Source organism: Periplaneta americana, chromosome 10 (assembly GCF_040183065.1).
Source record: "Periplaneta americana isolate PAMFEO1 chromosome 10, P.americana_PAMFEO1_priV1, whole genome shotgun sequence".
Lineage (NCBI taxonomy): Eukaryota > Metazoa > Arthropoda > Insecta > Blattodea > Blattidae > Periplaneta > Periplaneta americana.
Window position 1 is genome coordinate 8,480,645 of NC_091126.1, and position 12,585 is coordinate 8,493,229.

At 34.1% G+C, this 12,585-nt stretch overlaps 2 protein-coding genes across 2 annotated transcripts in view; one reads left to right on the top strand and one right to left on the bottom strand.

Annotated features, from left to right (window-relative positions):
• Positions 1–2,426: 2,426 nt before the first annotated feature.
• On the bottom strand, positions 2,427–7,600 carry LOC138707416 (RNA-binding protein squid-like). The gene has a single exon (XM_069836806.1). The coding sequence runs from the start codon at positions 7,500–7,502 to the stop codon at positions 6,663–6,665; it is 840 nt and encodes a 279-aa protein (XP_069692907.1). The 5' UTR covers positions 7,503–7,600; the 3' UTR covers positions 2,427–6,662.
• An 899-nt stretch (positions 7,601–8,499) lies between these two features.
• LOC138707417 (SRSF protein kinase 3-like) overlaps positions 8,500–12,585 on the top strand; it is a 179,955-nt gene continuing 175,869 nt past the window's right edge. The window contains exons 1-2 of the mRNA XM_069836809.1: positions 8,500–8,669; positions 8,758–8,863. Coding sequence (XP_069692910.1) covers positions 8,633–8,669; positions 8,758–8,863 — 143 coding nt within the window. The 5' untranslated portion in view covers positions 8,500–8,632. The remainder of the gene's footprint in view (positions 8,670–8,757; positions 8,864–12,585) is intronic.

Below are 12,585 nucleotides of genomic sequence, written 5' to 3' on the forward strand. Positions count from 1 at the left end.
GTAAAAAATAATATTTTCAACAGATACCTCTGTTTGACATATCAAGGCAATATTTTCAACACCTTCTATAAAGATGAACACTATTAATTTAGCAGTATCAACATAACTCGCGTGTTACTGGTTGGCCAAGACTCCAAAAGCCATATGCATGGCAAACAGCTAAACTAGCTATAAGCTGAGAAATATTAGAAGATCACTTCTCTTTCTTTCTTGTGCAGACAGAGAAAATCTGTGCATATCTAAAATGTCTTGTTTTAACACAATTTGGTATTTGTGTAAGAATGAGATGCATAAAGTGTTTCAGAAGTTAACTTCAAAAAATTTTGTTCGACTGTTAGTTAAATGTAAACAAACTTTCGCAGATAAAAAATAGTAATGCTTCAAATTTGTCCTGTTTAGCATAAAAAAAAACATTTCGTTGAGTATGGCCTAATAAAAATGTTGAGACTGTAAGAACCCTATAAAAACCAAGAAAACAGTGTTTTCAGTAGTCAGAATCCACTGTTTAGGAACTTAAACATTTTCATTTCATTATTGTTGTTTGTTCATTTTTTATGTATAAATATCTTTGACCACATATGCAAATTACTTATTTCCACTTTTGAAGATATTCTGAAAATTTTACATGCGAATAACAAATGTAGACAAAACTGCAAGACTGAGGGGGGAAAAAGGCTCAAATGTTCTCGGACTTTTAGTTCACTTTCTCCTCAAATGAAAAGTATTGAAATAATTATCACCAAAAAAGTCATTACTGTACTATTAATGTTTGAAGAAAAAGTGTATTGTAAATTATGTCTTCAACTAGTCCAAATTATACGACACTGAGTAAAACAATGGTGTCACTCCAGAGTGCTGGATGTTTGTATTCTGAAGAAAATCTTAATGCATTTACTGAAAATAATTAGAAAATTCTTATAACGAGGCAAATTAAATGTGGTATATTTAAGCTACCTTTTTATTCATAATTATTTCTACAAAAAAGAATATTAATACACTACAATGGAACATTATATGTAAAGAATACTATATCAATTGATTCAGAATTCTGAAACGTCCTGCAGAGATAACTCACTATTGGCAAGGTATTACAGTGATGGAGACGTCTTCTACAAACATATTGGTAGTGCACGATATTAGTAGTAAAGTATTTTATACAATACAATTAGTATCCACAGATGAATGAATATGTCCGAAGTGTTAAAATCTTCAAACTGTATCCCTATTTCTTTCTAGTTAAATATGCACTGAAGGCCTGGTAGTCTTAAAATCTTACACGTGTTTTGCTGCCTGTGCTAATTACCTCTTCTGCTTTGTTGTATACTTAAAAACGACCTCCGAAATGTTGCTTAATATCAAGCTAAACACAGCTGAATACATCTCAGTTTATGCAGGGTAATTTCACTTCTTTTAGACCTCATTTTGTGTAATCTACATTTTCTTTTAATTCACTTCATCTCACGAACTATTACTCCAATTTTATTCTAATTCCTTCAGATTCAAGCTTTCTTAGTATAACTGAGAATAAATGTGCAATCAGGCATGCCAGAAAAGATCTGTGACATCAGTAACGTATCTGTGTTTCCTCAACCACTTGACATATTTTAAAATTTCCGATTTTCTGTTCATATGTGCATATTTTCTTCACATTAAAATTTGTATAAATTATTAATGCACCAATGGACTGTTAAAAACATTCTAAATGAAAATCATTAAAATTATATGCATCAACTTTAAAATTTTTTAAGTTTATAATATTTAATTTGATGAAAACTGGCAAAACATGACTGTGATTAAGAGTGTAATCACTTAAAAATTCTACTCATCTTGACTCCTTTTCAGATTGCTCTTATATTATTTCGCCTCCAATATTGTGCAGAATGTCCGTCTCTGATTGATATAAATTGAATCCTGCCCACCTCTATGTAAGATTTCAAAATCCGCCATGTCAGATGCTGAGAATGAAACTTTCAGATTTACTGTTACAATATCATCTTATGATCGTGTGAGTGTATATAATGCAGCCAATGCAACATACTGCAGTTAACGTATTATATTTGACAAGAAAATTGAACTTCCTCATAAATGTGTGCAATTAGATTCAACAGAATTTGAATTTTTGATTCTACTTGTGAAATGACAGTTTGATATAAAAAAGAGTTTTGAAATGCAAGAGGCACTGCTAAAATCTGCTGTTTCCATAATTAAAATATTCTTCAATTGTGCGTGTAATAACGCAATAAAGCTTATCTGCAGCACACTAGATGATAGCCATTTCCCCCTCCTGCCAGTGTATTGTGAATATCAACAATTGTGAGACTTCATAAAATATTCTGTGTTGAAACAGAATGTGCAAATACTGAAATGTGACAAAAGGAAAACATGAGAAGTATTCAATAGACAAGTTCGTGTTAAAAGTTATGTACTACATGGCCAAGAATATATTTAATTGCACAAACTGAAGATTATAAGTTAAAAAATACACTTCAAAATATTTTTAAAATACTGTTCATTCAATATTATTGCAAAAGTCTTCTTATCCAACCAATAATAATCATTTTAAATGCTTAACGAATGTGAGTAAAAAAACATACCCACAACACAATTCTAACGCAAGCACATCCTCAAACATTGGAACGTGTACACTGTTGCTATATTTTCTAAGTCTGTCACCCATTATTCCAAACAAAACATTAAATAATGGAAAATGGCGGGATTGGCACTTCATTGTTCGTATTTTATCGATTTTATGTAACATGAATTACCTATTCAGATGTTTTTGCAAAGTCTTCATCTATCTCTAAACAAATCTTCCTCCATAATCACTGAAAACACTTCGTCAATTCATTCAGCAACAGTGCAGCACATATTGAGAGGCCTTCTACAATCTTCTCTACTCCAGACCTTTCAGTTCCTTTAATACCATGATACACACCAACTCGTACAATGAGTCTATCACACAATGCCAGAACAGAATATTCTACAAGATGAATAATAGAAAAAATACACATAACTGACTCTTAAATGTTTGTCTGAAATAATAAAGTGTAAAATAACAGTGAAGACAGCAATTTTACAATCACAAAGAAACAGCACTCCAAAACTCAAAGAAAAATCTAAATAATTTTGATTATTAAAACCTACTTACTTCTCTCATTGAACTCATTTGTGTATCTCTGAAACTCGGCACTTAAGAACGGACTGAATCCAATACATTTTAAAGTAATATTTGTTATTAACACTACTCCTATATCCATGAAATTACACAATATTCCATTCAAATTTGTTTCGACAAAAATTCTACATGTAAATAATGTAACCTTCAAACCCTAACATCTGAGAGATGAGCGTTCCGACATAATATATGTACCCAGGTCTTACACATGAAAAGGAAAATGTTGATCTTCTCGATTAAAATTACTATAAATGCAAAATGGGAAGAAAATTTGTACTTCGTTTCTATTTCACATAAGAATACTAATTATGAATTGCCAGAAAGGGCTTAAAATATTCCGACACCACTAACTTGACCAAAGAAATATTATTCTTAAACAGTAACTTAGTAGTTTGGATGAGATGGAAGAATACCAACTGACAATGAAGCAAATGCATTCCTACACAGATCTCAACTAGATGTGAATACAACAAGGAGCTAGATGTTTTCAGTATTCTGTACCACACAGAACTGATTTCCATTATCTTGTAAGCTTCACTTAAAACAAAAAATGTAAAACTCTCTAGCAAAAACTGTCAGTTTTTTAAATCAAATAATATACAAAAAAAAAATCACAAAAGTGCTCTGAAAATCACTTTGTTTGTTGCCACCATTACCTGAGTTTATCATTCAACTGTCCAGTTAGTGGTGAAAGGAGAATATTTTTTTTTACTTCTCTTTTAGATTCACTACAAAACAAATGCGTGTTATAATCATGAGTGTGATAGTTTTGGAAGGAACACCAGAGGAAAAACTTGTATTGCATTGGGATTGTCCAAGAATCTCACTGCATAAAATTGAAATAACTGTTAACTTCTTGATAGACTTCACGATCGTTCAAATGATGCACTGGCCTCAAGTACATGTGGTTAGGCACTGACAGAAAATTTGTACAACACATTATAAAGAACATGTTTTTGGTTGTATTTTGCTACATAATGTATACAAAGGAAGAAAACTGGATGTGAGACTTCCAAATACACTTGAAATTATTGTGGTCTATATTGCTTTCACTCTCTTCTGCCTATCTCTTTACCAGAGGTCAAAACCAGTGTATGCTGTCCTTGCAGCTAAACAATTGTGAAGATACTCTTCATTAAAAATGCTAATATTTCCATTCTGTCATGTGGTTTGTGTAGTGTTCATATTATATGCCCGAACATATAGACATTCCACATACTAATTATTACAGGAGAAAAAGGATGTATAATGAAGTATGATATTACATGAGTGGTCGAGGTGCACTTTGAGGGTCTTGTACTTCAGGTTCACTTACTGTAAAATGTTTATATCTATACATACATGAGAGGCCTATACAAAAAGGTATTTAAACAGCCAAGAACCTATATCATAACAACTTTTGAAAAGTTAAATTAATTTTGTAGGCATCAACAGCGCTCTCCCAAAGTACAATTAACGTGGTATTTTTACCATATACAAAGAAAATGATTTTATATATAAGAATTACATGTTTTATTTCAGTGTTATTTGTCATATCTTAACAGCAGTAGAGCACTGCCAAAATTCTCACCTTTATTTTAAACAAGCGGCTGTTAACTCATACAACATAGATTGGTCCACAACAAAATTTGGATTAGATAAATCAACTTGTCGGTCTTCTGTAGAGTTGTAACTGCATTGTTATAACATCGGTATTTTGTTCACATGATTAACAAAAGCTTTTCCAATTTTTTTTCCTTCTCATTCTCATAACCACTCCTGCTGATAGCATAGACTGGAAGAAACACTTTAAAGTCGTTAACCTATATAAGCTGCTCCTTAATAAGAGACAAATTACTGCAGCTTCCATAATACCAAAGACAGTAACTACATACTTTGTAACAACTGCTAACTCTATGGAAATTAAATACCTGTCTGTAGCTGATGGAAAACCAGTCAATATTGGAAGAAGAAAAAAAAATAAAAAAAAAGGAAAAAGAAAAACAGTAATAGGCCGACCCATGACTCAACTTGTTGGTTGCAAATAATCACAAATTAACAGGAGAAAACAGTTTGCAACACTCAAACCTTATGACACATTCTTGTACAAATAAAGTTCTGCCTGTTATTTCACCGTGCATACTTCACATCGTATGTGGTGAGCTGTTTCATTTCATCAATGTTTTTGTTCATAAATCTTCAAAACTCTAGTCCCAGAACCTTCATCAGTAAATTCACTTGAATTACTTCGGTTAGACAAACTTTCATCAATTTACTAGTCAGAAACAAAACCTGCCATAATTCCAGTCACTGCCATCATTTTCTTAAAAAAAATAATAATACAAAATCCAATTAGGTGCGGCGAGTCACTAATCTGCCTTGAAGTTCTCTTTCCAGTACTGCAACTACATAGGTATTGTATTCTATGAAAAGTATTCAAATATTTATGAAAATTATTTCTCCCCCTCAACACAATTACAGGTTTATAAATGATTACTTGTCCAGTTATCCATGATTTTATGTATAAATCATATCCATTCACTATCAAAACAATAATTAGACATTAGTCTCTTCTGCACATTTAAACTACACATCTATTGGGGTCCATCCCCATTCCTCTCGCTTCCAAGATTAAATATATAATAGTCTAATTAGTCTTTGAATCTAAGGTCAATATATTTCAATGGGGGATGAAAATATACACTAGAAAAAAGTTTAACACTGAATGTCACAAAATCCATTACACTCATATGAAACACACAGACATACAAATATGTTAATAGCAATCGAAGCCGTTACTTGCGATGCATATCGCAACAGTTGCAAAATCCTCCAACTGAGGAACATTCTGCACTTTCAACAAATTTTCTGACAGTGTTTAAGTTACAGTAAATTTGAAAATGCATGAACACCTTGCATGTAGCGTTCACACTTTCGTAAGTTTCATGTGTACTCCTCTACCTGGTTGAAAATCAGGTAAGAAAGATATACCTGGAAAACTGACATTGTTATGGAATTTGTACCTTGCAAGTTATACACTTGTAAGAAAGTTATTCAATCGCACACAATGTAGTAATCACTACGGGCAAATGAATGTGACTCAACGTGTAGGCTGGCAGACAGACGGACAAAGCAAATTCAGTTAGCACTTTTGAAGTAAATTAATAAATCATTCGTACCAAACTTTCATTGCTTGAAAAATGTCATTGAAATAATTTTTTTTTTACTTGGTGATACGAGATTTCAATTTCTCACTCAAATTACACAAATTTCTTTCAATCAGTTGTTCAAGAATTTCCACACAACACTGCACTTGAGTCCACATAAAACATTGGTGATTGCTATATACCGGAATTAAAAACACTCAGTGAGAGGGTTATTGGTATTGTTACATTCAATACATTAACATTACTTAAAAAATGAAAACAGATGAAAGCTGATAATGTGCAACATAAAAAACATATATAGAGCAAAAACTGACATATGCCAAAGATCCCAATGTTCCTCTTCAGTATGGCTGGTGTCTCTGGAACTGACGGCTGCCTGCCCTTAGTTTGGTCCCGTATCCTTGACTGCCGCCAGAGTTGGTGTAGCCATAGCCAGAATAGTCATTGTACGGACCTCCATAGTCGTAGTTGTTGTAACCTGAGCTACCATACCCTGCACCATAATCATGGCCGTAACCGCCATATGCATATCCTGCTCCCCAACCTCGTGCATCACCCCTAAATGCACCTCGACCTCCTCCAATACCCATTGTTTCAGGGTTAATCTTGACCTTTTTCACATCAACCTCTTTGCCATTGATGTATTGTTTAGGGTTCTTCAAGAGCTGGTAAACAACATTTTTGGAATCAAAGGTAATAAAACAGAATCCCTTTCTTTGGTTTTTTACTTTGTCAAATGGAGCTTGCACTTCTACTATTGTTCCATACTGTGAAAAGTAACTGCGTATATCTCCATCTGAGATGTCTGGGGTCAAGCCACCCACAAATATTTTCCCATGCTGCGTCTTCTTAGATACCCGCTTGGGATCTACCTTCCTTTTGTTGATATAATGATCTCCCGATGTCAACAACTTATCAATAGTCTTCGGATTTGAAAATACAATGAAAGCAAAACCCCTTGACTGACCTGTGTATGGGTCAACTTTCACAGTGACGCTCTCAATCTCTCCGAATTTACCAAAATGCTCCTTGAGTTCTCTGTCTGTAGTTTGCCGACTGAGACCGCCAACAAATAACTTTCTGTCATCATCTCGTCCAGGTATTCCAGCAGTTCCACGGTTATCGTGGCCGTTTCCTGCAGCGATTCTTGGATCTTCGTGATAATCTTGATAATAATCCATACTTAATCTGCTTATTAAAATACAGGAATTGTCAACAAACTTTCAAGCTTTACCTTCGAGAAGAAGCCAAGACCATTTGAAAACAAATGCGATGCGTAATCACGGAATTCAATCAGGGGTGCCAACCTAAAATACCCGCGAAAACTGTTTGGCGTGGTTCAGAGAGACTCATACACTTCTTTGAATCTTTGCTTTAAGATATTTTCAAATTGCTGTTCCATTTCACTACGAATTTGTGTCCAGCTATGGACCTGATTCAGTGCTAGATTTGGAAAATATCAAATATTTAATTAATGATCACTTCTAATTATCAGAAAAATTTATTTTACTAACATTATTTATTCTCCCGATCTTGTATTTTATTAAAATTATTTATTTTCTGTTTATATAGTTTACGACCAAAGTTTAAAAATGGTACCTCTGCTGAATAATAAAAAGGAAGAAGAATCCTATTCAGTCTGGGGAGGGAGTCATGTGCCCTTCCCTAAACAAAAAAATATATATATTGCGGATGTTTTGCCGAGCATACAAGAAGCAGGAATTGCGGGTCCGGAACAGTGAGCTGTCTACACCTGTGGAGTAACGGTTAGCGCGTCTCGCCGCGAAACCAGGTGGCTCGGGTTCGATTCCCGGTCGGGGCAAGTTACCTCGTTGAGGTTTTTTTGGGGGTTTTTCCTCAACCCAATATGAGCAAATGCTGGGTAACTTTCGGTGCTGGACCCCGGACTCACTTCACCGGCATTATCACCTTCATCTCATTCAGACGCTAAATAACCTAAGATGTTGATAAAGCGTCGTAAGATAACCTACTTAAAAAAAAAACAGTGAGCTCTAAATGCCGAAATTGCAAATCTGCACCGCGGTTATTTAGTAGTCTTATGACAAAGGCAGTGAGCTGGACAAAGGTCATCTTCAACTATTCAAGGGACTGTGCTCGTCTGTCAGAGAGATCGTGCGCGGATTCATATCTTGTTCGAAATGTTGTGCTGTTATTCATGCTCTGTAGTTGAATGTTGCTAACTTCACGCGATGTACATAATATATGCCAGACAATATGAAGGTTGTGAAGGAGTGATGGTGTAGTGGCGAAGGTATATGTGTCTAAAATATTTAGGAATACTTTAGCAAATATGAACTCTGTTAAAAAAAATGACGTGAATCGGCGAGGTATGTAGCATTAAAAGGTTACGATTTTTCTATCACTTCCAGTCACATTATAGGAAACTTACATTTCTTACTTCATTTAATTTTACAGTTCTAGCAATTCAAGCAAAGAAGAAACGTCACCGAAATGCAAAAGGAAAGGGCAATAAAAACAGGGAAGCAGATGAATCTACGAGATCTCAGTCAAACAGAATGAGGTGAGTGGCAGGTTTTGTAATAATTGCTACTGATTTCTAATTCTTAATTGGATTGAATTTGTCTCACAAGTCCGCTTCTGTAAGTGTGTGATTGAAATGATTCTGATGTTATTGTATAGTTACTTTATTTTTGGCACACTAAATACGTATTTAACATTACAAGACTGCAATGTAGACCTACTCGATTTTGTGGAGAAATCTTTCCAGTGTTACATTACCCTAAAATTTTCATTGAGGTTATGTTAGTTGTGATGTTACTTTATACATTAACAGGTGTAGTAACATAATGTCACAGTTACATAATTTTATGAAAGTGGAGTAATGCAGTAGAGCTTTATTTAATGAATCATAATTGCTTACATTATTATACTTTAATAGAATTTGATTGCGGTACATTAAAGTGAAGTTTTACAATGTATAGCGAAGCCTTGTGGAATTTATATCGTTGACTTTTATAAGGGTGAAATATAATGTGTTTAATAAATAATAATTTCTTTTAGTACGAAATTTAACTCTGGTAATATTTGAGGACGTCCAAAAGTTAATTGTTACATGAATTATTGATAGAAGATACATATCCAGATAATTGTCTTTCCTAAAAGAGTTGTTTCGAATTAATTCAAGATGTGAATAATAATAATAATAATAATAATAATAATAATAATAATAATACTAATAATAATAATAATAATAATAATAATAATAATAATAATAATAATAATGGGTTGAAGTTACCTTTAAAAGCATTGCAGGGATTGTTTGTTACAGAAATTCTTCACGATTAGTTCTTAATTTATTACGGCATGTTTTTCCCCGTTTATGCACAATTCCTTTATTGTTATTACCTTGCTGCACATTAGTGTGCTGTTTACTGTGCTAGGACCCACTGTTGTGTGCTAAATTTTCATTTGTTTTTGTGACTTCTGTACTGTATACAAGAAACACAATTGAAGTCAACTTTTGGCACAGAGATGTAATCCATATCTTAATACTATCTAAAAATAACGTAGATAATTATTTACTTCTCTGCAAAAGTAAACGTTGGTCATGGCGGACATCATCGAGAATCAGTGACGGGTTAGGTTTGGTTTGTTTAGGTTTTTGGTTCGCCTTGCATACTATACGTTTTTTGGTAGGCATACCAAAAACCTGAACAAACCAAACCTAACCTGTCACTTATCCTCGATGTTATATGACATACTGACCGACGTTCAATCTGGCACAGAAGTAAATAAATTATCGTAACATATTTTACATAATCTTTTTAGTTTTGATGTTGTGATTTTTTGTTTGGTGTTATCACGTTGTTATTTGCACGAACTGAAGTATAGTTACTGTTTCTATGTTCCGTGTTGAAATATGTATCAGGTAATTATATGACGTAATGACATATTTGTTTTTCATAGACTTTTCAGACAAACGTAACAATTGTAGATTATATACTGTAGGTAATATTTCTTGGGAATGCATTTTCTCAAAAACAGATTATGTTGTGCCTCATAATGAAAAAAGAGAATTAAATGTTAAGAACAGGAACGCCTCTTCAGAGCACTTTGTAAAATCATTCAAATATCCAAGAAAATGAAAGGGAATAACTCTAATGAGCCATGGTAATACGAGGCATGTCCATAAAATAACTTTCCCACTCGTCCCACAGATAGCAAACCATATGTTGCCAAAGCGACTGTGTGTACGTGATAGAGTAATGTCCTGGCATGGCGCATACACTAGTGGAACTTCCCGAGTGCTCTCAGTAGCTTCGTTGATTTGGTTGAAGATGGACGTTCCTATTCCAGCTCCTGCCGTGTGTGAAGTGCTGTCAGTAATAAAGTTTTTGAATGCACAGGGCATAGCACCGATTGCAATTGATCGTCAGCTGTGCCAGGTCTATGAGCCTAACGTCATGAGCAAGCAGATGGTGCGTTGCTCCACAAGGTTGTCTGTGATGATGGTTGGCCTCCCACTGCGCTCGTCATGCACATTTTGGCGTCCTGCTGAAAATTGTCTACAGCAGCAACGCACCATCTAATTGCCCACGGACCTGGCACAGCTGATGATCAATTTCAATCGGCGCTATGCCCTGTGCATTCAAAAACTTTATCACTGACCGCACTTCACACACGGTAGGAGCTGGAATAGGAATGTCCATCTTCAACCAATGCAACAAAGCTACTGAGAGCACTCGGGATGTTCTGCTAGCGCATGCACCATGCCAGGACATTACTCTATCATGTACATGCAGTCGCTTCACTCAACATATGGTTTGCTAGCTGTGGGACGAGTGGGAAAGTTACTTTATTGAGGTGCCTTATGTATACTTAAACCATTTTACCACAGATTTGGTGCACGGAAAATACTAATTTTCACACCATATGTGTAGTATTTTTGATCCAGGGAAAATATATCACAAATGGATAACATTAGTATTTTATCGGGAAGCTCCCTGGATCTATTTCCTTTAATTTCCTGTATAGATTATCAGAGTGATTTTACTAACTGTTATGAAATTACGTTCCTGTGCTTATAATTTATGTGGTGTGCACGATATGTCAGGTATTCTATTTTTTGCTGGATGTTTAAGCCGGCATTGAAAAGAATGAACACAGGATAGTCTAATACATGTGTAACTATGCGATTATTCAATTCAATTACCTACATTAGATATACATCCGTAAGAAGGAAATAGAAGTTAAGATATAATTGTCAAGGTCATTTTGATATAACACTCCATTAATGCCAGTGGGAACTTCGGTAATTATAAGTACTGGTTTTGTTTTTTTTAATTAATGTTTTAAAACTTTTTGATTATTATTCCTAATTGAAAACACCTAAAAAAAAAGTGAACGGAAAGCAATTGTAGTTTTGTATGACTTGAGGCTTGTAGTTTTGATTTTATAATTTGATGTATTTACGGATATCAGCCAATTGGAAGTGGTGGACAGGTGTCATAACATCATTGTTGGTGAAAAACTGCTGCTATAGGTGAAAATAAGATTTTGATATCATTGGAATCAGCATAATGAGCCCTCTTGCTGTTCAAGAACTCTCTTGTGTAGAAGCAAAATTAAACTTTATTATTTAAGAAAATAACCTAAATAGTATGTGACAGTTCTCTCTGGTGCCATAAGAAATCTCTTTTTATGTTCAAAGTTAGCACATTGGAGGTTTTATGTCATTAAATTCGTATACACATATACGAAAGAAGTCACATGTAAGAGGTTTGTGTGACATTGTTTCATGGACAGTAGCACATAAAATATTTTCCGTGTTACTAATTTAATTAAAAGATTTAAAGATATTGATGCCTAACCAACATCTTTGGTAATTTCTATTGTTAATGTACCTGAGAAATAGAATCATGCATATTTGCAAGTACAGTCAGGTATTCTAGCAATGAAAATCCAACTTAACAGTGATTTTAAAATGCAATAAATGTTTTCCTATTCACAGGATACATTAAGAATTTTATTAGTTCGTCTATAAGCTCAATTCTAGTAACACCTTTATGTTTTCTCGTGTCAAAAGACACTACAGAATACTTCAAAAAAAATTTCTAGAAGAAGGTAAGTTAATACTGCCGAATATTATTATTATTATTATTATTATTATTATTATTATTATTCTGAGGCATGACAGCCAATGAAGGATCATGACCGACCAGCCAGCTGCTGGCCTTATGTCCACATGCCAAAGCAAAGGTGGACAATCATCCAACCAGAATG

Excerpts from the sequence above, each read along its gene's own strand:
- LOC138707416 (XM_069836806.1), bottom strand. The coding sequence starts at position 7,502 with ATGGATTATTATCAAGATTATCACGAAGATCCAAGAATCGCTGCAGGA.